This window comes from Hydra vulgaris, chromosome 10 (assembly GCF_038396675.1).
Source record: "Hydra vulgaris chromosome 10, alternate assembly HydraT2T_AEP".
NCBI classification, from domain to species: domain Eukaryota; kingdom Metazoa; phylum Cnidaria; class Hydrozoa; order Anthoathecata; family Hydridae; genus Hydra; species Hydra vulgaris.
In genome coordinates this window covers 4,578,442-4,605,000 of record NC_088929.1, presented here as the reverse complement: position 1 = coordinate 4,605,000, position 26,559 = coordinate 4,578,442, and the positions used below count along the sequence as shown (strand labels likewise).

The 26,559-nt window shown below is 28.4% G+C and overlaps 1 protein-coding gene across 2 annotated transcripts in view; it reads right to left on the bottom strand.

The window, feature by feature from the left end:
- The window catches only part of LOC105848255 (uncharacterized), a 60,643-nt gene extending 36,163 nt beyond the window's left edge, over positions 1–24,480 (bottom strand). The window contains exons 1-3 of one of the 2 annotated variants that reach the window (XM_065807118.1): positions 24,305–24,480; positions 19,972–20,112; positions 4,660–4,770 (exon numbers count right to left, since the gene is read on the bottom strand). In XM_065807118.1, coding sequence (XP_065663190.1) covers positions 4,660–4,770; positions 19,972–20,112; positions 24,305–24,403 — 351 coding nt within the window. In that variant the 5' untranslated portion in view covers positions 24,404–24,480. The remainder of the gene's footprint in view (positions 1–4,659; positions 4,771–19,971; positions 20,113–24,304) is intronic. The other variant, XM_065807117.1, reaches the window with a different exon arrangement.
- Between the last annotated feature and the right edge of the window lie 2,079 nt (positions 24,481–26,559).

Here is a 26,559-nt window from a genome sequence, read left to right as displayed (position 1 = left end):
ATATATATATATATATATATATATATATATATATATATATATATATATATATATATATATACATATATATATATATATATATATATATATATAGATCTATAGTTTGTTGGCTTTGGGAAGAGCGGAAGGAAAAAAGTGATTCTTACGCCAACATATACGTCACTTTTAATTACTTTTAACTTTCGTCCAACATTTCCGTGTTGGACGAAAGTAAAAACCATTAATTTAATTACAAGTTAATCGTTTTTTAAAAAAACCACAAAAATGCAAATTTAATTGACCGGAATGTTTTTAAAAACATTCTGAATGTTTTTAAAACATTCTGAATGTTTTTAACAATATAAACAATGTTTTTATTTTTATTTTTTTTAATAAAATGTTTTTATTTTTATTTTTTTTATTAAAATGTTTTTATTTTTATTTTTTTTACTGTAAATCATGCGCGGAGTGTTGCTACATCGACTATCTTATAGCCTGACTCGCAAGGGAGTGCTGCTACATCGACTGACAAATAGCCTGACTCGCAAGGGAGTGCTGCTACATCGACTGACAAATAGCCTGACTTGCAAGGGAGTGCTGCTACATCGACTGACAAATAGCCTGACCCGCAAGGGAGTGCTGCTACATTGACTGAGGGTTTGGTTGGGGCAGGCAGTCTATCATTATTAAAAAAAAAAAATTCCGGTCTTGAATTTTAATTTTTACTTTTTGTCAACAAAATATGGAAAAAACTTTCGGACAACATCTAAGGGTTCTATATATATATATATATATATATATATATATATATATATATATATATATATATATGTATATATACACAGTGGTGTATATATACATATATATATATATGATATAAATATATATATATATGATATATATATATATTTTTATATATATATATATATGATATATATATATATATATCATATATATATATAAAAAAATATGTATATATCATATATATATATATATATTTATATCACATATATATATATATATATATATATATATATATATATATATATATATATATATATATATATATATATATATATATATATATATATATATATATATATATATATACGTCTGAAAGTCTGTATATATATATACAGACATATATATATATATATATATATATATATATTATATATATATATATATATATATATATATATATATATATATATATATATATATATATATATGTATATATATAGAACCCTTAGATGTTGTCCGAAAATTTTTTCCATATTTTGTTGACAAAAAGTAAAAATTAAAATGCAAGACGGGGATTTTTTTTTTTAATAACGATAGACTGCCTGCCCCTCAGTCGATGTAGCAGCACTCCCTTGCGGGTCAGGCTATTTGTCAGTCGATGTAGCAGCACTCCCTTGCGAGTCAGGCTATTTGTCAGTCGATGTAGCAGCACTCCCTTGCGAGTCAGGCTATTTGTCAGTCGATGTAGCAGCACTCCCTTCCGAGTCAGGCTATAAGATAGTCAATGTAGCAACACTCCACGCATGATTTACAGTAAAAAATATAAAAATAAAAACATTTTATTAAAAAAAATAAAAATAAAAACATTTTATTAAAAAAAATAAAAATAAAAACATTGTTAATATTGTTAAAAACATTCAGAATGTTTTAAAAACATACAGAATGTTTTTAAAAACATTCTGGTCAATTAAATTTGCGTTTTTGTGGTTTTTTTATATAACAATTAATTTGTAATTAAATAAATGGTTTTGACTTTCGTCCAACACGAAAATGTTGGACGAAAGTCAAAAGTAATTAAAAGTGACGTATGTGTTGGCGTAAGAATCACTTTTTTCCTTCCGCTCTTCCCAAAGCCAACAAACTATAGATCTATATATATTTATATATATATATATATATATATATATATATATATATATATATATATATATATATATATATATATATATATATATATATATATATATATATATATAAATTAGAAAAAACACTTATCTAATTTTTGATTACTTCTGAAGTTTCTTCTGAACTTTGAAGTAATCAAAAATTAGATAAGTGTTTTTACTAATTTATTATTGCTCTGTTCTTTTAGAACATTGAGCACTCTGTTTGTAGAATAAACTAACATAATTTATATATATATATATATATATATATATATATATATATATATATATATATATATATATATATATATATATAACAACATATATATATATATATATACGTCTGTATGTCTGTATATATATACAGACATACAGACGTATGTCTGTATATATATACAGATAAATGTATTAAACTTTTAATATTTGATTATTATCCTTTTCATTTGTGTTTTATCAAATAGTTTTCAAAACAATTGTTTAAAAACTGAAGGAACTATTTATTTTGAAAACATCATCTCTACACGAGATTCCATCTGAAGTAACTAAAAATGCATTTTTAAAAATTGATTTTAAACTTGCTGTCATTGTTGAAAAAGAAAAGTAACAAGATATACTTAAAAAAAGAAAATTAAAGACAGCATTTCTTAGCATAGTTCCGAGAGAAACACTTTTCGAAGAAGTGTATTTTTACCTAATTGATTTAAGCTTAAGTAGATTTAAGAGTTTCATGTTTTCTTATTTTAACGTTTATTTTTTTCAATAAAGAAATTTTTAAAGAACCAAGAATATGCAATATTGTTTGCCATTAATTGGAAGTTCATTTATGTTTAAGTTTTTTATTTTTTAATTTATGTTTTTATTTATGTTTAAGTTTTTTATTATTTAACTGGTAGTTCATTTATGTTTAAGTTTTTTATTTTATATTTATTTTTTTAAACTTTCATATATGAAGTTTGGTAATTGAATGGCTTATTACTTGTCCATCTCCATTTCCAATAAATGAAAAGGTTGTCAGGCATAAATTGCAATTTGCAGAATAATATTGACCAGGATAAAATTTGATTTAGTTAAACACAGACTCCTACAACTTATTATATTTTATTTTCCTTTGAGACATTTAAAAATATTATTTAACATTATTTAATATTTATTATTATTATAATTATTATTATATACTTTAAACAAACATATTTAATTTTTAACTTACATATTTTTAAGTATTTGTATATTACATTTGGCTTCAAAAAGGGATGAATTGCAATACATACTTATTTTAAAATTCTCAATATAATAACAGACTATAGAAATCAAATGAAATTGTTGCAGTCATTTTACTTGATGTAAAAATAGCTTTTAATAGCTATACCCATAACATTATTTACAACAAACTCAAAGACATAGACAAGATTCAAACTTTAAAATGAATCAATTAATATTTTAACAAAAAGAAGGCAGTTTTTATTAGAAGTTCTAAATCAAAAGAGTAGTAAAGTTAGGTGTTGGTCAAGGAACATGTATGGGTTCATTGCTTTATTAAAATTAATTTATTGGTTTTTAGCAAATGGATTATCACTTCATCCTGAAAAATTAAAAATAATGATATTTGATAAAAATATATAAGTTACAAGGGCTCAAGGTTACCCAATGTGGAGATAATTATAAAGAAAAAAGTGTTAGCATTCTTGGTATTCTTTGGGACAACAAAATGAAATGGCCATATAGTACAAGCATCAAAAAAGATATGTAAAGAAATCTGTTTAGAAAGTTTAACAAACTATTGCTTTGTCTAAAGTTGTCTTATACAATGCTTTAATTAGAAATGATTTAATTTATGGTGTTGAAATTTGGAGAAATAGTATATCAAAAAAATTATGCAACTCAAATGTATACAAAAGAAAGCTCTAGGATTATTATTCCCAATAAGGTTCACACAATACCTATCCTAAAAAAATAGAATCTGTTATTGTTAGATCAAGAGTATCAAATGGCTATTAGAATCCATACATGGAAGATATGTGCTGGCTTAGCACCATCATCTTTAATTAATGATTTTAACTGGGTTAACATTAATAAATCTTTAGGAGTTAACAGAAGTTAATAGCTCTTCCTAACTTTAAGGGTTGCGTGTTGGCATACCAAGCTACTAACAAAACTACAATTGTTGTTAATTGATTGAAAGATACCAATTTGCTTTTAAGCGTAAAAAATTTAAACACCAAAGAATATACAATGAAATTTAAAATTTTTCAATGAATATAACATTAGTTAAGAATAGTAAAAATAGTTCATTAACTTGTTGCTCTCCTGTTTGGGGCCAAATTTTTAGGGCTTTTTTGTTCCTAGACTCCAATCATCACAATTTTTTGCAAAGCATCCTTATTTGACATAAAGTATAAACATATATATGTTACAGTTTGTTCTAATGTCTGGAAGTTAGTTATCCAAAATAACAAAAAATGCTGGATTTGCCCCTGTAAATACTATATTTATATATATATAAACAATTTTAAAATGTATTCTACAAAATAGAGTACTCAATGTTCTTAAAACAGAGCAATTATAAATTAGTAGAAAATCACTAAACAAAAATTTATAAAAATAACTATATATATATATATATATATATATATATATATATATATATATATACATATATATATATATATATATATATATATATATATATATATATATATATATATATATATATATATATATATTTAAACTATAGTAAAAAAAACCAATAACGAGACAAACAACAAAATCAGACCTGCTGTAATTTGTCAAATGAACCATTGTAAAAAGTAAATAAATCAACAAACATTTGCAGTTTTTTCTTTAAATAAGACTCTGGCTGATCAAGATCACGAACTCCTAAAAACTTTAAAAAAAAAATTGAACATTTAAAAATATAACCAGGCATACACACAAAATATAAATACAGTTACAGAGTTAGAATAAATAAGGTTGGCAATCAATTGCAAGCCCTAAATTATTTTAATCAATTGCCTTTGCTAAATGTATTCTATATAAAAAAATAAAGCAAGATTTAAAATTTTTTGAATAAAAAATATTTTTAGAGTTGAGCCTCTAAGACTCTCTAAGACTCTTGTCCCTAAGACTCTTGAACTCTTAGGGACAAGAGTCCTAGATAACTTGACTGGAATTCTGATAGACTCGAGTCACTAAGAAACTTGAACATTTACAAGGTCCCTAATATTTATATAAAAATAATTATTTCATATTTCATTTCAGATTAAATTATTTTAATTGTTTTTTACAGGAAATATTGTTTTTTTTGCAAAAAAATGTTGATTTTCCGCTAAATTTCTCCAGGATGGAGGGTAACGCCGCCCAAACTTTTCTCCTAGAATAGCACCTGTATATATATATATATATATATATATATATCAATTATCATCAGCAAATTTATTTTTGATGAAATATCTTGTATTTCTGTCATACCAAATGCATACATAAAAAATTACAATTACACAAGGAACCATCACTTGTAGTAGTAATTACTTTTGGATTGCATGAAAGTTCTAAAATGTCCTTTCAAAATAATGGGAATAACTGAATAGTTTGATTGTTTATTGTAGAAAAATTTCCAAAACTCTATTTAAAAGAGTTTAATATCTCTCACAAGAAAAACAAGAACATGTGTTGCAATTTCATCAGCCTTACTTAGAGTTGCATAGTTAATATTAGTTAATCCTATTCACCAGAATACTTATCACAAACCAGAATACTTATCCCAAAGCAAATTTTCCAGAATTTTTACTTTATCAAACAAAAGTTTGACAAACCATTAAAAGATCAGAAAAATTCTTTACCTTTAAACTTTTTTTTTACAATTTCATTAAACATGAAATTGTAAAAAATAACCTCTTTGTGGTTTAATATAGTTTTTGTAATCTCTCAAATGCATTTGAGTTGGTTAAAATGACCAAGCCCAAAATTTGTTTTTCCATTGAAAACTAATTCGTCATAATAGAAACAAATCTAACCAATACCAAATAATCATAACGATATAACAAGTTCTTTTTTTGAAGTATTTAAGTACTTTTGTTGCTCATCCCAAATTAAATTAATAAATGGAGTGAACGTACTTTGATTTTTTCCAAACGATTGAAATGAAGTCTTTTTGTAAGTCACTGACAAAATGCAATGATTTACTTAATTCCTGTTGGTTTAAATGTAAAGAATAACTATTAAATATTTCAAAAAATAGGTAAAACAAGAAGACGATATCCATAAAAACTAATTAACCTGGACATTAGGGTGTAGTGAACTTTTTTTTATCTTTGTAAAAATGTATAATAGTGAGGAAAAACTGTCCTGACATATTATAAGTAATGTGTAAAAGTTTCAGTGGGATTGTGATAGATCTTGAGGGTCCTCAGTAAGCTTTGAGTTAAGGATGAGGGGGGGGGGAGAGAAGAGGGAGGGGTTAGTACATAAAATTTGCATGTTTTCATTGAGTACGATGTTTGAGTGGATGTACATGAGACATCCAAATAATTATGCAAGATATGGTAGAAATGATTCTGGAGATTCTACAATTAGAGACCAAAAGCCATTGCAATGAACTGCCAGAGGCATAGTTCATCAAAGTAGGCATAAAATCAATAAAAATAAACCAGTTTTGCTACATTCACATTTAGTAAACCAATGCCATTGTTCAAATGCTTTGTTTTTTTATTGTATTTGTTTCTCAAAGATACGAAATTAAATCTTCTGTTTAATATCAACTCTTTATTTGCATTATTATTTGGAAGAAAATTAATGAAATATTGAATTTTTAATCCTAGTCAGAATAGTATTCTGGATATTCTGAATATCATTCAGAATGCTATTCAAAATAGTATTTTGAATACTAGTCTATTATTAAAGATTCATTTATCATTCACAAATAGTTTTTATAAAATAGAGTTATAGCTTGTATCAATGTCACTAATATTGTATTCGGTTTTGGATTTGAATTACATGTAAGTGAAATAAAATTTTGACCTGCATTATAGTGTATTGTTTGTGCATTGTAGACTGTAGTGTACAAAAGAGTATCAGAATATTGCCAGTTATAAACACTACAAAATGGCGACAGAGCGGAAAACTCGAAAGATGGTGGCTTGTAGTGTTTTTGGTTTGCCAAAGGATGTCTGAAATTGTTCTTCCGACTTATGAACATTAGGGTGACAAATAAATGCATTGAAAAAAAAACTTTTCTTTATGCTTTCAACATTTTATTTGGTTCCATTTAATAAAAAATGATATTGGGAAATTTTTGATACAATATGTTAATGTTTAAGGGTTGCTCAGCCAGTTTTTTAATTTTGCAAGATTGCTCGAACACACAATTTTTAATATTTCTCATCACTTATCACATCTATTCTACTAATTATGTTGAGAATATTATCAATATTTTATTATTTCCTAATCTTATGAGTCATTATTATTTTTTTTAGAAAACTAATAAGTTAAAAATAAAATAAGTTTAAATAAAAAGATCTGGTTCTAGACTTTTGGCAAAGAGCTAGAGTTCTGACAAAGCAACGTTATCATGTTATAACACATGTTGAAAAACTTGTTGAGAAATACGGAAAGCTGAAAAAGAATAAAGGCCGCAAAACAGAAACTCAGCAAAAAAATGAAGAAACTTTTTCTCAAGAAAACAAAGAACTTGATATTGCTCATGAAGATGCTTTAAAATTAATTACAATAGAAGAAGACAAGACGCTTCTTACACTACAAAGAGAAGGAAGAAAAGGCTACATAAGTTCAGTTGACCACAGCATTGCTGATTAGATTCTTGATGATTGCTCTGACAACAAAACATCAATCAAAGCTGGTAAACTTTATGACATTTGGTCACCATTTACTCTTTCGAGTAATGTAAAATCAGTATCATGTCGAAAACTTCCAACATTAGCACGTACTTGCAACAGATATGGTATTTCTGACCGGTCCACAGCAGCAATAGCTACCGCAGTGCTGAAGGATTATGGTATTGTAACAGCAAACACGATTCATCCAGTGTTATAGATCCCAGCAAAAAACGCCAAAAATATAAAAGGAAGCGTATTGAAATGAAACTCAAGAATTAAAAATAATTAGTGGCATTTACTTTGATGGTAGAAAGGAAAAAACTATGAACAACAATAAAGAGGGTTTTAAGTTTTACCTTCGCATTGTTACAGAGGAACACGTTTCTTTAGTTGAAGAACCAGAATCATTGTATCTTGGCCATGTTACACCAAAAGGATCTACAGCAAAGGATATTAAAAATTCTATTGCTAGCTTCATTGAAGATAGTAACATTGACGTTAAACACTTTGTTGCTATAGGTTGCGATGACACAAATGTAAATACCGGCTGGCATATTTACATACTCCACAAGGCGATAGCACACATGCGCCCGCGCACGATTTTTCGTACTTTTTTATAAAGAAACATATTTTTAAATTACGTACTATATACTATACTTTATTTACCTTTGTGTTTACATTTGAAGTGTCGCTTTATAAATGTATAGTAATCAAAGAACACGTAAGTACATTAGAATAACATTTTTTTAATTAAAGTACACAACTATACAAAGATCGTGAGGGTTTATTTTAAAAGAAAAGTTGAATGTAATTAATGCCCTTCTCCATGACTTTTGGCGTTTGCTCTATCTTGGGATATATTTAAAGCCAAATTTCATTATTTTTATTTCAATTTCAATTTCATTAAGATTTATTGCTTTCAATGAAAAATAAATATTCTAATTATGAGTTTCAAATTTTTTTTTTGTTTTAGTAATATAGTCAGAAAGAAAACAATATATAGGTACAGTAAGTACTTCTTCAAAAATTTAAAAATATGTTTCTTTATAAAAAAGTACGAAAAATCGTGCGCGGGCGCATGTGTGCTATCGCCTTGTGGAGTATGTAAATATGCTACCGGCTGAGCAGGTGGTGTTATATTATTACTTGTAAAAGATAACAGAAAGCCGTTGCAGTGGCTAATTTGAATGTTACATTCAAATGAACTGCCTATACGGCATTTAATACAGTTTTTAGACAGATTGACGTCAGGTTCACAAGCGTTCAGTGGACCGATTGGTAAAGGTAAAGCACTAGCAAATTGTCAGACAATATCAGTTGAGTTTGATCAAATTGAAGTGATTCTGCCAATCATTATTTAAACAAATCTCACCACCAATCAACAATATCCGTGGGAAATGTCTGGAGGGGTGGGAGATGTGTGAAATGTCAGGTCAGGTTATCCTGCTACTGGTAACATGTAACTCAGTACAATCTGCTTCCTATCCTGCTGCCTTGTAGGATATGCTTTTATAGGCAAAAGCTAGGAGAAGCCAACTCTGGCTTAAAACACTCAACCAAGAGCCCCAACTTTTGCCTTGGGGCTCTTGGTTGAACAAAGGCTAGAGATGGTGTCTCGATAAAAATACTCATATTGGGCAGATGTTAAATGCATCCGGCTAATGTCTTGTAGAACGCCTCCTAGGCAAAGACTTAAGCGGTAAACAGATTCTATCTGTTGACCAGCCTCACACCCCTTCTTCATCTAATAGGCTGGCGCAGAAGTATTTTTAATACATTGTTTCCAGTTTAGGATGTTGAATGCTGGATCTTCTTGACTCAATGCATGGGTTTTGCTTGTGTCTCTGTTTTTATGACTAGGCAACTCATTCTATCATATCCTAATGAGGGTACAGCTCTAAAACTCAGATTTAATGTTGAGGCCAGCTGGTAGTGAGCAATTCCACTACCGTTACAGCTTTTTTGTCTTAAGCCTTTAATATTTTAATATTAAAATGGCTTTTTTGTCTACTCTCTCTTATTTATTGCCTTTCTTTTTCTCATTGAGCCTCTATTTTAGCAATTCTTCTTTCTTTTTTTCTTTTTGATTCTTTTTCTTTAACTATTTTTTCGCCAATTTTTCTAACTGGCTTTTACGATATTTCTTTTGAAGTTCAGCATGAGTAAATGCATGTTAAATCGTATTACATCTAAAGCTCAATGGAATTACAACTATCCCTTAGAGAGGGTCTATGTATCCCAAAAGAGAGCCTCAAGGATAGCTGAGCATTCATCCTCTAAATGTTGCTTATGTAAAACATACCTATATTTTGTATTCTTTGTAGAAAACGTTAAAAAAAGAAGGCCGCACAATAATATAGGTCATTGAAGTTGATAAAAACTCAATTGTGGTTTCAGTTTAGCTGTTTTAAAATTTTTTTTTCAACAAAATTCAAAACAAAATTTACTCCAATAGTCACATGCTTGGCCTAGGCAATTCGTTTTTAAGAATTCACCCATTTGTCGGAAAATCTGTTCAGTTCTGTCTGTCTTGTGATCTTAGTGTTGATTGTTATCTTTCTTTGATTCATGAAGACTCCAATAGCCACATGCTTGGCCTAGGCAATTACATTTTTAAGAATTCACCCATATGTCGGATTACTAGGTTTGAAACAAAAGCACATGAAAGAATAGTCCACAGACTATTCTTTCATGTGCTTTTGTTTAGCACCATTTTACTCTATCGCCATTCTCTTTCTTCTATATCGCTCTTCTTCATCTCAAGACTGCACTCTTTTTGATGTTATTTCTGATTAAATCGACCAAGCCCTCTCTCTTTATCCATCAGCCAATATTGTTGTTGTTGGTGACTTTAATGCTCATCACACTGAATGGCTTGGCTCTAGTGTCAGTGACTCTGCAGGCATTAAAGCCCACAACTTTTGCCTTTCTCAATCTCTAACTCAAATAGTCAACTTTCCACCTCGCTTTCCAGACAACCCGAATCATTACCCTTCTCTACCGAATCATTTACCTTTCTATTTGACTTATGTGTTGCTTCTGGAGAAAGAGTGAGGCTTGACGATTTCAGGTCAAGCCTCACTCTTCTCCATGCTTTTCCTCACATTGTGCTACTGCAATTTCCAATCAAAACTGTTACTTCCATATCTATTAGCAAAACAATTCTCCAGAAAACAGACGCTTGTTTATTACTGTTAGAAACCATTGTAAAAAGGTTTTGCCTAACACCAAAGCCCGCTATTTTCAGGTCATGAAATCTCGTATTTCATCACAAAAATTAGGCTTTCATGACTTCTGCAGAATCTTTAACAGTATCAATAATAAGGGCAAATCTGTTATTTCACCTCTCTTGTATGGCTCAGACTTTGTCACCTCACCTAAAGACAAAGTTGAATTGTTTGCTAAGCACTTTTCAACAATATCATCTCTTGATTCATCTAGTTGCGTTCTGCCTGATAAAGCCGTCAAACAGGTTGATCCATTGCTTGACATTCCAACTTCTGTATCTAAAGTGATTTCCTGCTTAGACTCTTTTACAGCTTATGAAGCTAGCATCTATACTTTCAAAACTATTTAACAAATGCTTATCAGAGTCTTGTTTTCCAGCCTGCTGGAAAATGGCATCTGTTATTCTTATTTTCAAAAACTTTGAGGAGCGATCTGATTTATCTAACTACTGTCCCATTAGTCTTCTTCCTATCATTAGCAAAGTTTTTGAATCTTTAATTACCAAACACTTAATGTCTCATCTTGAATCTAATAACTTAATAACTGATCATCAATATGGATTTATGACCTTCTCATTCTACAGCTGATTTGCTAACAGTTAGAACCGATAGGTTTTATCATGCATTAGATAGAGGTATAGAGGTTAAGGTTATTGCTCTTGACATTTCTACAGCTTTTGATAAAGTTTGGCATGCTGGTCTTCTCCATAAGCTTTCTTCTTACTGTGTATCTGGTAACATCTTTAATATTATTAAATCCTTCCTTTCCAATTGTAGTGTATAAAAGTTGTCTTCAATGGACAACACTCTTCTTCTTATTCCGTAACTTCAGGGGTCCTCAAGGTTCAATTCTTGGCCTTATACTCTTTTTAATTTACATTAACGATCTTCCAGATATTCTCACATCTAAGGTGGCATTGCTCGCTGATGATACTACCATTTATTCTTGTCATGATAAGAAGTCAACACTCTCTGATTGCTTGGAGAGGGCTTTTGAGCTTGAAAAGGATCTCACTTCTGCTACAGCATGGGGCTCACAGTGGCTGAACTTTAATTCAGTTAAAACTCAATTTTTTCAGCCAAACATTATTGCAATAATTTAGATCTTCCTATATTTATGAATGGTAATGTACTCGATCAGTCATCTACCCTTCATCTTCTAAGATTAACTCTTATTTCTTGGAAAAAGTATATCAAATGCGTTGCAAAATTAGCATCTGCTAAGGTTGCATCTCTTTATCGAGCTCTACACTTTCTAACTCCGGATTCTATTTTTTAACTCTATAAATCTCAAATCCGGCTTTGTATGGAATACTGTTGCCATATCTGGGGTGGATCTTATAATGATGCCCTTTCTCTTTTATACAAGATGCAAAAATGCATTTTAAACATAGTTGGACCTGCTCTTGCAGCCAGCCTCTATTACATTATTACATCGTCGTAATGTTGCTTCTCTTTCTTTTTTCTACAAATACTATAACGGGTACTGCTCTAGCTTTCTTGTTCCATCTACTAAAATTCATTCTCATGTTATTTGTCATTCAATTAAGTCATCCTTTTTCTGTGACTGGTCATAATTGCTCCAAAAACTCTTATTCCTCTAGTTCTTTCCTCAAACATCAGTTCTTTGTAATTCCCTACCTTTATCTTGCTTTCCTGATTCATATAATTTGCAATCTTTTAAGTCGTCTGTCAATCGTTTTCTTGCACTTTTTCATCTTTTCTCTTTTAGTAACTTCTAACTCTAATAATGGCTGCTTGCAGCCTTGTTGAAAGCGAAGATGTTAAAAAAAAAGCCCTATCAATGGGAGAATGTTCGCCAGCACTAAGAGAAACCCTGGAGCTTTAAAACATTCTTGGTGGCTTACCACAACCAATAGGGTGTTATGTCTATATTTTGCAAGTGAAGAGCCTTGAATCAATCTTAAACATTTGGTCACATATAACATAAAGGTTTATGCTCCACTTTAGTTCACTATTAAAATGCATCCGTCATATAAAGATGATGCGAGACATCTTTTTTGCACAATTCAGTTATTGCATTACCTAACTCAAGAGTTGCTAGACATATTAGACTAGGGTGGTTCTAAAAACAACATTTTTTGAAAATGTCTAATGGCACCCTCTAAATGTGCTCTATGTAATAAATTAATATCACATTTAAAAAATTTTTGAATAAAATAATTTTTTTAGGGGTCGCTCAAGACTCTTAAACATCAGACGGGTCCCTAACATTTTGAAAAAAAAATACTTTAAAAGCATATCATGTTGGGTCTCAAAAGAAGAGAAATTTTGTAAATTATTTTATATTAAGATTACTAGTATAAATTATATGGCTTAAAAACTATCGATTCTAACAAAAAATAAAAAAATGTACATATTTTCATAGTTTTTTAAATAAACTTTTTTAATTTGTGTCTTCATAAATTTTTTTCATTATTTTTGATATTTTTATAAAATTTACTTCTTTTGAGACCCAACATGATATGCCTTTAAAGAACTTTTTTTTCAAAATATTAGGGACCCGTCTGATGTTTAAGGGTCTTGAGCGACTCCTAAAAAACTTTTTTATTCAAAAAATTTTAAAATATAGTATTAATTTATTACATAAAACACATTAAGGGGGTGTTTTCAGACGTTTTCAAAAAATGTTGTTTTTAGAACCACCCTATTATAGACCCTGTACTGCAATGTAATGGGTCTTCGAACACCCCGAAAATGTGTTGTTGTCAATGATCAGCAATAAAAGAAAAAACATCTGCAAGTTAGGTTTACGTAGAATTCTCAAAGCATGACTGGAAAAATTGTCTAATCTTCGCCAGTTCAGGATACCAAAGCCGAACTTTGATGCTGATGAATATTTCAATCTCATTGATTGAAAAGATACAGCAGTAACAGAACCACCCCTGACTATGAAAGTAACAGACACTGATATTCGACTATTTGTAGCAACTCATGGAGACTCCACTGTTGAGTTTGATAAATATCTGTGTCATACTAAATCAGTTGAACGGTGCATAAAGATTGTTAGGGAGGCATTGTTGGCACTTTGTGGACAATCGGCTCACGATGGTTTTGTAAACCATTCAGAGGCTTGCGGCATAATGCCAGTTTTTAACACTAAGTCTAACTATTGCGTCTCTAGATAGACCTAATATTGTAGATTATTTGTTGAAATCATCAGCATTCATTTTTGCTAAAATAATGTTCAAAACATTCATTTTGACTGGTATGAGATACAACCTAAACAAATAAGACTAAGCAACTAACATTAAACAACTATGGTACCATAATAATTGCAAATTTAGCATAATTGGTTAATTTTATTGATTTTATGCCTACTTTGACGAATTATACCACAAGCAGTTTTCATTGCAATGGCTTTCTATATGTATTTGTAGACTCTTCAGGATCAATTCTACCATGTCCTACATTATTATTTGGATGTCTCATGCACTTTCAACAGTAAATCAGCGCAAACATCCCACAAAACGCAAACATCTGAATTTTATGTGCGGACTCCTTAACTCAAAGCTTACTGAGGACCCTACAGATCTATCACAACCCTACTGAAACTTTTACACATTACTTAAAATATGTTAGGACAACATTCCCTCACTAATTAGTTTTGAGGTCGGCAATTTTTTGCCGACCTCGTTTCTATGTTGTATAATAACCCCTTTGTGTCAGATTTTTTGTCGACCTCATTTTTCCTGATTCCGAGGGCTGTCAGTCAAATAACTTGTACAATATATTATATATATATTGTACAATTTTTTTTTTTTAAATAAATGGGTTTCTATTAACTCGACATTCCGAAAGTATAGTATGACTTTTTTTATATGTTCAAATAAATTACTTTTGTCATTATTTTCTATTTTTACAATGTCACCTGTGACATTCTGATCAAAACAGTCCCACACCTTAACACTCTATCCACCATGTTTCACAGTCACGCACATATTACACATTCAAAGACTTTTCTTCAGACAAGAAACCTCTTGAAACCAAGGATTTAAAACTTTGAGAGGGCAGCCCACATTTTCATTTATTGATGGTCCATTTTTTATGTAGTTTTGCCCGCTTTTGCATTTTTATTATTTTTATTAAAGAACTTTAATCAATATACTTTTATATTTATTAATGAATTATGAAAATTTTTTTATATTAAATAATGCAAAATAAAAATTTAAAAATTTTTGAATTAAAGCATTTGTTTAAAAACTCAATCATATAGTTATAGACAGTAGTGTATATATAATCTTTTTTTTTATTGGTTAGTACTTGAAATTAAATAAAAAGAAATTAAATTCAAGATTGAATTTATTTAAATTGCATAAGTCTCTCCTTTCATAAGAAATTTGTTTGCTAAAAATTACGTCCCAGTTTAATGATGGTCAAAGCTAGAACGAAAAACAGCTGAACACTTTTTATTCTAGTAAAAGTGGTTGTAACTATTGCATGGGCTGCTATTTATTAGCTGGTTGGGTATTGATACTTGTTTTTAGTTTTAAAAAGATATTCTTTATTTAAAAATCACAACTAAATTTTAATATTTTTTATAAGAGTTTTAAGTAGGTAGCTTAGCAATCATGTTTTATTTAATCAAAATTTAGTTATTTAAGCTATGTTTATAATTTATATATTGTATACTTATATATTATATTTTGCTTATTATTTTTTTTTATCAAATGATTTCCTACTTCTTTTTAATTTTAATTAAAATGGCTAACATGTTAATTGTCAATCAAAATAAAACTACTCTAAAGCCAAGTTCAATATGTACATTAAATGTTCCAGTTAAAATGTTTTCATTGTTCTTCCTTATTTATTTCTAAAGCACAAGCATCAACTTTGTCTAAAGAAATCAACTTTTCCTTTTATATCAGATGAAGCAGTTCATTATAAATCATATAAATCTTCTGTGGAACTGGTCAACCTATTAGACTACAAAACTTGACTAGGATTTAAATTTTAGTGGTTCTTTTTTAAAATTCAGCCAGATATTCACATAAGAGAATCAAACAGAGGGCGATACACTTTTCTTAAGTACAAAATTTATATTGACAATAGCATCTTGTTTACTATTGGTATTCAGGGCTTGTGATGAAGAAAATCGTCAGGCGTGTTATATCGCGCTCGTAAAATTAGAATATGTTTTCATCGAGCGTGATTATGTGCGCTCGAGATAACGTCGGCGAGTGCGATCATGAAAATTGCTGAAGGCAATGCTCACAAAAAGCTCTTTATTTTTTATATCTTTTTTTATTTGTTACATAATTCTTTCGTCAAAAAATGTTTGAATTAGTATGACACTCATGAAACTACTTCAACGAAGTAGATTTTTATATTTCCAAACTTCTTGTATATTGTCAGATCGCGATTTTATTTTTAACTATTTATGTTATAAAAAAATAATATCAAACAAAAACGCAACTTTAATTGATTTAGTATTGAAGTATAATTTAGTGACTTAGTTTTGCTTCGTTGTTTTGATATATGTATTTTAAAATGTTACGCTGTAAACTTAATTAACGGTTAATGGTTTTTATATTTCTTGACATTTTTTATTCAAATTAATTATTTAATTTTTTTCTAAAATTTCTTTTTTAAATTACGTTTTTTTTATCTTAAAATAATAATACAAGGATAATTTGAAATAATAATAAATAAGAATAATAACTTTCCACTTAATAAAAATTGACATCATTACTTTGTTCCTTTTCGAATGCCCTTGGTTGCGAGCATTTTAAACAACAGAATCGTTTCAAATTTGAGTTAAAATAAATAATAGTTAATAAAAAACCTATACTATGAACAAAAACTAATTTTAAAAATTACTCTATTATTAATATTTATTTTTATTATAAACGATGTGTGGAATATTACAAACAATAAATCAAATAAATCTTACTCGATATTTTCACAAGATTAAAAATACTCTGCAGTTTCAATTTTCTTATAATGGTTTTCTAATTTTCTATTCTTATTTTATTTGCGCATTTTTGTATTCACATTGTGTTTCCACGTGCACATTCCATAATTGAAATTAGTGATTATTAACGACTTCAAACTGCTTATTAATTACGTTAGTGCAAAAGAGAACGACGTAGTGCTTTTTATATTTTATATTAGTGCTTTCATAATAGAATATCTTTAATAAAAAATCTTTTTTAAATATTTTATGAAAATAAAAAAATAATCCCGAACTATTGGACGAGCGTTATTTTCTACGCTCGTTATAAGCTGAACGAGCCTTGTTTATCGCGCCTGGAACGTTTGAAAATACCATTTACGGGCGCATTTTACGAGCGGAGCGCGATCGCGCTTGCTTTATAACAAGCCCTGGGTATTTTTTTATTGGCTATAGCAGATAATCACGAAATATACTTGCATTTAAAAAGATCAATGTTTGATACAACTGCTTCTAGCTTTATTTCAATTTTGTTATCATGTATTGCATATCCAGTAGGGTGCAGCGTTTTGCAATGAAGAAAAAAAAAGTTCTTGTTTAAAATATATAATAGCAAAGAGGTTGGCAAATTATTGCTGACCTAAAAAGATGAGGTGGGCAATAATTTGCCGACCTCAATCTTTTAGAGGTCGGCAGTTTGGTTGGCATTGCCAAATGCCGACCCTAATTCTGAGGGTTGGACTGAGTTAGAGAATGATCAAATATTGAATGAATGATTTGGCTTCTCCAATCACCAGATCTTTTTCCTATTGGACTTTTATGGGATGAATTAAAAGTAATGTCAAAAACTAATTACTAATGATGCAAAAGATGTGAAAAAACTTATTAGAAAGTGACATAAAATTGACTAAAACAATTTGGATAAGTTGTTTAGTAGAATACCAAGAATATGTAAAATGATTATTGTTGCAAAGCTTAATTAAATAGACAAATAAACTATAAACTAATCTAGAGGAATTTTTTATTATTTTTTTTTTTATGCACCCTAAATAAATAGAAAAATTATAAAATTTAAGTAGCTTTTCTCCCAATAGTAATAAAAACTTTGACATCTTATATTGAAAAGTATGACCATTAAAGTAATTATGAAAAATAATTTTATAATAAAATTAACTTTAACAAATTTTAAATGGTTCAGATATTAGTACCTTTTGCTATTTATTGCTATTATAAATTGCTATATATCAGCAGTTCCGATTTTTTGTGATAAAACTTTAACTAAAAACTCATTGAATATTATAAAAATTTTCAGTGGATGGTTAAATATGACCAATTATAAAAATAATTTGGTGTTATATATATTATATACTTTTAGTGGTTTCTTACTTATTTATAAACTTTTTTTTGTGGAAAAATTATACAATTTTCATAAGAAAAATTTATATTTATTAAGATATTTGAACTTCAAACAAATATAAAATATATGACTATTTTTACTTGTGGTTCTTTATTTTCTAGAAAAGTTATTTGAATATTATTAAGGAATAATAAAAAAATAAAAATTATACAAATTATATACTTTCTTTGAGGTTGTTTGTTGTTGATTTTTTGAAAAAATAATGTGGCTTTTGAATTTTTTTTTTATAAATTTATAGATGATATGCAATTTAGTTTAACTAACTAAGAGTACCTGCTTGAAAAAAGTTGATTAATTACAAAACTGTTGATTACAAAAATGTTGATTACAAAAATTCATAAAAAGTTTATAAAATAGTTTGTTTTTCAATAAGACATACACCTTCAGTAGCTTAATAGTTATGTTCTCAGTGCTTTGATTGTAACAACTCCATAAATTCAAGTTCACTCCATAAACTGAAATTGTTTTTTCAATCTTGCTGTTTTTTTAAATACAAAAATTTTTTGATTAGAAAAGAAAGATTCAATAATATTAAAAACTTTACAAGATCGCATTATAAGGCAAGCGTGTGAAGGAAAACAGCATCCCAGACTTTATCAAAAGCATTTGATATATCAAGAGCAATACTTATTGCCTAACTACTTTTATGCACAACCATTCTATCATACCATAGAAATTATAAAAGAAATGACTTAGATCGAAAATAGCAGCTGCAGGAGCTGACAGAGAAAACTATGGGGTTGAGTGAGGCTTAAACGAATAGAAGCTTACAGGCCTGCATGCTATATGACTGATTAAAATAGCACTTTCTTTAAAAGGAGGTGCTATTTTTAGCAGAAAGACACAATATATCAGCCCAAGGACCATCACAAAGAAAAACTTGACCCATTCAGCCTTAAAGTAGTAGTAAGAAGTAAATTAAACTCAAGATAAGAATAGCAGTAAACTTAAAGTTAAAGGCTGTTTTAAAATATTTTCTAGTAAAAAAAAATAATCAACTTTTCATTAATATGCTTAATAAGTTTCACTATTCTTTCTTTTTAACCTTTAACCCATCTTTAATCATTTTTGAACTGAATGCAATTTCAAATTGTTGGAAATTGGATCGTCCTTTACAATTCTCATTGAGATTATATTTGAAGGATTTGAATGGAAAATAGCTTTTTACTGCTTCTGGTAATTATAACAAATTTGGATAAAAATACCACTATTACTTTTTTCAAATTTTGAAATTGCTCACAAGAGGCTAATTCTAATCTTTAATTTATTGTTCTTTTCCTAAAGTGGAGTTTAGTGATACCCACCTTGATTAAAAGTGTTGATAATAAGATTTCTTCAAGGTTAAATGCAGCAAATGCAACATACTTCACTGAGGGTGTCAACTCAGGTAATCACTTTTTCAAATGAAAGAAATTCTTGAGTTATTCATTTTATACAGTATTTTTACATAATAAAAATAGAACTGAACAAACAAAAAATGCACTTTTGAAAAACCAATTTTTGCAAATTGCAACATAAAACAAAATTGTAGCAAAATTAATAAAAACTTATAATGAAAACTTTCGAAACTTTTACATTAAAAGGCAAACATGAACTTTTTAGCAAAATCAAGCCAATATTGAAAATGGCTATAAATTGTGAATGTGTATAACTATATTGAACAGAAATGAAACTGTAAAATAAATTTTTAACTTACTAATAAATAATGTGATTTTTGCATAATAGCAAACTTCATGTTCTCCAACTTCAAAGATGATGGAATACTTTGAGCCAAAGATCGAGTGAATGCTAACATTCCCACGAGCTGTCCCAAAAACATGAAAAACTCATCTGATAACTAAAAGTTAAATGTTTTAATAATTATAACAAAAACTACACACACAATACACAAAATTAAATATTAGAAAGTGTTACTTTAATGTGATATTTTTTTAGTTATTCTTTACTTATTTATAAACTTTTTTATTGTGGAAAAATTATGCAATTTTCATAAGAAAAAAAATAATTATTACTAAGATATTTAAATTTCAAATAACTTAATTTTTACTTGTGGTTCCTTATTTTCTAGAAAAGTTATTTGAATGTTAATAAGGAATAATAATTAATTAAAATTATACAAAAAAATATTAATTCTTTTTAAAAAATTTAATTTTTTTACTTATGGCTGTTTGTAGATGTTTTTGTTTTGTTTTTTAAATATTGTGGCTTTCAAATTTTTTTTAATAAATTGATAAATGACATGCAATATAGTTAAACTTACTTAGAAAAGTAACCTGCTTGAAAAGTGTTGAATAATTACAATAGTCATAAAAAGTTTATAAAATAGTTTGTTTTTCAATAAGACAATAAGACACCTTCAGCAGCTTAATGGTTATGTTTTCAGTGCTTTGTAACAACTCCATAAAGTCAAACTTATTATATTTAGGAGTGAAACCAAAATCCTGACCTCATGGGATGTAGTGTAAAGAGATTGAGTATAATAAACCCTAACCCTCTCTTATTTAAAAAAATAAATCCCCCCTCTCTTATTTGAAAAAAGCATTCTTCAATTGAAAAAATATTTGTTTGAGTTTAAAAAACTAATAGTAGAATATTTTTAATTAGTGAAAAAACTGGTTGTTATTGAACTTCATTATACAAATTTGCATGTTTATTTGAGTTGTTTGTGGAATATGCAAGCTTGAAATTGAGTTTTACAAAATATTTCACTTTTATTTGGTCTTTTTCATTTTATGGAATATATAATATTATATGTACATTTAGTTGCAATTCTATAGCTTGCCTCATAATTACAAACTGTTAATTTTTAGACAAGCACATGTCAACTGTTGATTGTTAATCACTATTGCTATAATTTTGTTATTGCCAGAGGCCAGTTGAATAATGGAAGTAAGTGGAGAGAACATATTTAGGTGTGCAATCAAATTATCATTCAGCTATCTTTCCAACAAAACTCATTTAACAAAACAGTCATTAAAAACACTCCATCTTGGCAGCAAGGTGATGGCTAAAGACTTAACAACTTCACATCTTCACTGGTTCACATTTGCCTACACTTCAGAAAGACCTGAGATGCTTGATGCACTATCTAGCTGATACTACTGTTGTACTAATCTAAACTGTACCAGCTTGTATCAAACAGGAAGCAGCTAAAATTATTTTGTCAATGGTATCTGTATTTTTGGGAAAGCCTTTATTCCAATGACTACAAAATGCTAGTTTCAAAGTTGATGAAACAAGATTATCACACAACATATTTACATAAGAACAACTCACTATTGCTGGAATTGCCACAAAATTAAAGCTTTTTGTCACATCATACCACCCAAAAATATTGATTTATTAAGCATAGCTACCCTCATGGCAATGTACTAAAAATGTAGTTAATTGACATTCAATACAACAGCATTGAATACAGTCACATAACTGCAGCCTGTGTGACAGTCCAGAAGCAGCTTAGATAAGGTTTTCTTTGATCAGCCTGTCGTCACCATGTGATAACAGGCTGATCAAAAAGAGATTATTTTTAGCATGTCTTTGAGAACCTGATGATTGAGGCGCCTAAGCCTATACATGTCACTTTGCTTACACAACTTCGTAAGAATTTTTAAAAAATACTTACAGTGCCATTCAAAAGCACGGATAAATAGATATCTCTACTGAATTTAATATTATTTAACCACGAGATACTTCAAAGTGTAGATACACATTTATCTGTGTTCTCAAGCCAAATCAGAGCTAAATGATACAATTTTCTAGAATTTGCATAGTTGTGCACAGTGTTTTTTTATAAAGAAACTGAATATCAGCTTGAAAAAAATGTTGCAATATTAATTTACAGCTTTGCATGAATTATTATATAACAATTTGAAGTGTTTAAAATTAGTGAAAAAACTGTATACATTTGCCAAATGTCAAAGTTATAATATTTACACACACACTTATGTGTGTCTAAATATTATAACCTTATATTATAATATATATATATATATGTATATATATATATATATATATATATATATATATATATATGTATATATATATATATATATATATATATATATATATATATATACATATATATATATATATATATATATATATATATATATATATATATATATATATATATATATGTATATATATATATATATACATATATATATATATATATATATATATATATATATATATATATATATATATATATATATATATATATATATATATATATATATGTATAAATATATATATATACATATATATATACATATATATATATATATATATATATATATACATATATATATATATATATATATATATATATATATATATATATACACATATAATAAAGTATTAATTTTGTAGTGTCACATTAGCACATAATTATACATACACATAAACATACATACATACATACATACATACATACATACATACATACATACATACATACATACATACATACATACATACATACATACATACATACATACATACATACATACATACATACATACATACATACATACATACATACATACATACATAAATACATTTAAAAAACTCCTGCCAAATTTGATTATTTTAAAAAGTTTTATAAAGATATTGCAAAAAATTCAATATTAATACAAAAATTAATAGAATAATGTCATAACTTAGCTTTAGAGTCAGTAATACTTTATTTAATAAAGAAGTATTTAATAGGTTATTTCCAATGTAAATAAATAATTTTTCAGTTTATGGTTAAATAATATGGGTTTTAGAATAGTTTTTCCTAAACCCAAACTGTAATACACTTTTTAGTATTTTACTTAGGCTGGGTTTTAAGGAAATAAGTATATGTTTAGACAGTAATCCATTTTTGTGAATTAGAATAAAATCTTCATTTTTAAAGAAATTCGGAAAGAAAATTTTTTTAAATAAATTGTTAATATTGATACTGATTGATTAATTAAAAACTTTATGTCTTAAATTTCTATATTTTTTACAGGGAATATGTTTTTTAACTTTGTTTTATGTATACACAAGGGAGGAGTTTTAATGAGAGATTTAGGTACATCTATATAAAAAGGAAAGACTTATTAAGGTGCAAGCAACTAATTGGATTTATATTTATATTTAGAGAATTAAATTAATTAATGAGCTTTTTCATAATGTTTGTGCTGCAGCGAGATATTGCAGGATTTCTGTTAAGTTTTCCTAAATTCAACCCAACTTCCCTAATTGTTTAATGATTGTTTTTTTTTGCAGACATCGAAATTCCCTGACATTTTCCTGTTTTTCCTGATCTGGCAGACACCCATTATTAAACCAACTATTACACCATTATTATACCCAACCAAGATATATTACAGTCTTACAGGGTGAAATTCTGTAAGTATTACCCCTTGTGAGATTTTGATTTTGTTGTCAATATTGAGTTTTAAAAAAAGTATTTAACACCATTACTCATATTTCTATCACAATTTAATTGTAGATATGATTATGATCATTACAAAAAGAGGCCTGTCATATATACAATAGGCATAATGCCATATATACAATAGTCACTTATTAGGGTGCTTATAGGGCTTTTTATATCTCCCCTCCCTCTTAGTAAGAGGGAGAGGGTAAAAGAAGCGCTATAGTACTGGTCTCTATAATTGTGTGTTATGGTAATAGTTAGTAGTAAGACTCTTACTACTAACCATTACTATAATAAATACAATTATAGAGATTATTCCACTTGAAACGAATATTGTTACTTCTCTGAATATTGATTCTCTTTGCAATCTGGAAACTGTTCTTATAATATCGCTCCTACGTCTACCTGATTGAACAGCTCCGTTGGACACTTGTATGCAACCCTTGTCGCAGAAACAAATTTCTTAAACAACTTTTCTAAATTCTTACATTTTTATCTACTATAAATCTAAAACTTTACTACTAAACCTGATAAGGCTTTCCCTGGGACAAATATCTTAAGGAAACTTTTTATATATTTAACTGACAAAACTCGTAAAAAACTGTTCGGAATAACTTACTTCTTTGGGATTTATAAATACTATAGCATCTTTCAACGAATCAGACTCAGTTTTGATTATGGCATCATCAAAAATAAATAAAATATGATTAGCATTCATTATTTCATCGATCAAAATGTGTTTTTTTTTTAGCTTGCTTTTAAAACGCCGAACTCTAAATAAGCCGAAACAGGAGAAAAAAGGGAAATCGTTTTTGAAAGAAGTTAAGAGCCATTGTCTGAGAAATCTAGGCAAAGTCTGGAAGTGATGTCTTCAAATTGTACTCATTTTTAGATATTTTGTAAAATACAATGAAAATGGGCCACTGGTAATATTTTTTTCAAAAATTTTTATTAATTACGGAGATATTGGGTCCCAAAATTTGGCCCGTTTTGAGAAAATTTTGCGCATGGAGTGCAATTGCTACTTTGAGGAGTAGTTTTAGCAACATGAATATGACAGAAACATTTCTTTTTAATTTTTTTACTAATCTGGGTAGGTTTCTACAGTAAAAGTAAAAGTTCAACATGATTACATTTTCAGTTGTCTAGAAATCGTGGTCCGAAACATTTGAAATTTTACCCTAACTTTGAGCTCTAATATCTCTTAAGGCCAATACTTGCACGTAGTTTTTTTAGGTGTTTTTGAAAGACACTAAGACATACATTGATTTTTTGAAACAAAAACCATGTGCATGCAAGGACCTGGGAAGGAGTAACCTGCCAAATATCACTTTTTGCGTTCAACGCGCTTTGATAGATTACCCATAACAACTGTGGCCTTAGGTCCACCATAAACAGTATAAGTTATTTATTTTCCTTAAATATGCATCTTCCAATATATGAAAAAAAATCCATGTGTTCTGGTGATAAAAAGCCTACAGAAGTCCTAGAAGTAGCCTTATTTTGCCAATTTTTTAACTAAAAAAATACCCTAGCAACGGTATAGATATACTTAGCAACGGCTACTTTAAGCCTTATTAATTAGTACTGCTATTAAAAATTTTAACTTGATACTTTTTTATAAAGGAACTGTACAAGAGAACTTGAAAAAAAAAATTTTTTTAACTTTATCAATCAAAGAAAGAACCATTAAACTTAAAGATCGTTTTTTCCGTTTAAAACTGATGGGAAATACAGTTTTCTAAGAATTAAGAAAAATATATAACAAATTTATTAATGGCCAATCTGAATCTCCACGTTGTCAATATCGTCTTTTGAGAGTGAATAATCACCTTTTTCATTAGTTGGTGTTGGTGCATCAATCTTACAAACAACGTCAAGAGACGAACATTGGAGAATATTTTCTTTGGTTGGCCACTTGAAGCAGTTCTTTCCAGGTATAACAGAATATTCCATACAAGAAACATATATATCATCATCATTGACCTAATGGTTGAGGTAAAGTAATGTCTAATCATTGCTGCTTCCTAAATATTCCTTAAAATTAGTTAATATGGTTAATAAACCAATAATTTTGTAATAGATCTCAATACACAAAAATACAATATTATAGTGTTAAAACTTCTTACATTTTTAATTATTGCAGGATACCATAGCATAAAGTATGGAACAACAATCCAATCACCAATTTGAAAATCAGCTGCTAACTCCTTTGCAATCAACTGAATATCATTGTTTAAATCATCTTCTTCGTTTTCAAGTGCGTCTTTCATATCAACAGTTTCATTAATCACATCATCAGTTAAGTTAACCTCTTCACAAAAAGTGGTTGCCAACCTTCCTGTTCTTTTTTGCTTACTCCATCTAAAAAATTACACTTGAAGGATAAAGGAAATTGCTAAATATTTATCTCAAGTCCCAAGAAAAGAAAAGTCACATTTTTTAACATACATACTTTGGGTATTTGTAAATATACAAGTTAATTTACTTGCCTACAGAATAATGATCGAGTTTGTTGAGTTGTCACAAATTCACATGGCTTTAACATTGTCCTCAGCTATTGGTGAACTTGCTCTGGATTCATTTTCTTCCTACATTCTTCTCCAGCCATAAACATCTGCATTAGCAATGTTTTTTGCTTTGAAGAATAGCTAAATACTTTTTTTTTCGGTAATGCCCATCCAGTGATGCTTGTGAAGTTTTCAATCCCTTGTTTAATGATAGAATGGGATAATAGCAGGTGATCAGAAGAATTAAGGTTCGAATTTAGGTTTATTTTGTTGACATAGGAAAGTCTTGCTCTGTCTACCATAGATTCTGCCACAGATTGAGAAGTGTGGTTTTCTGAAAGTATATGCTCTGCTAATAATTCAG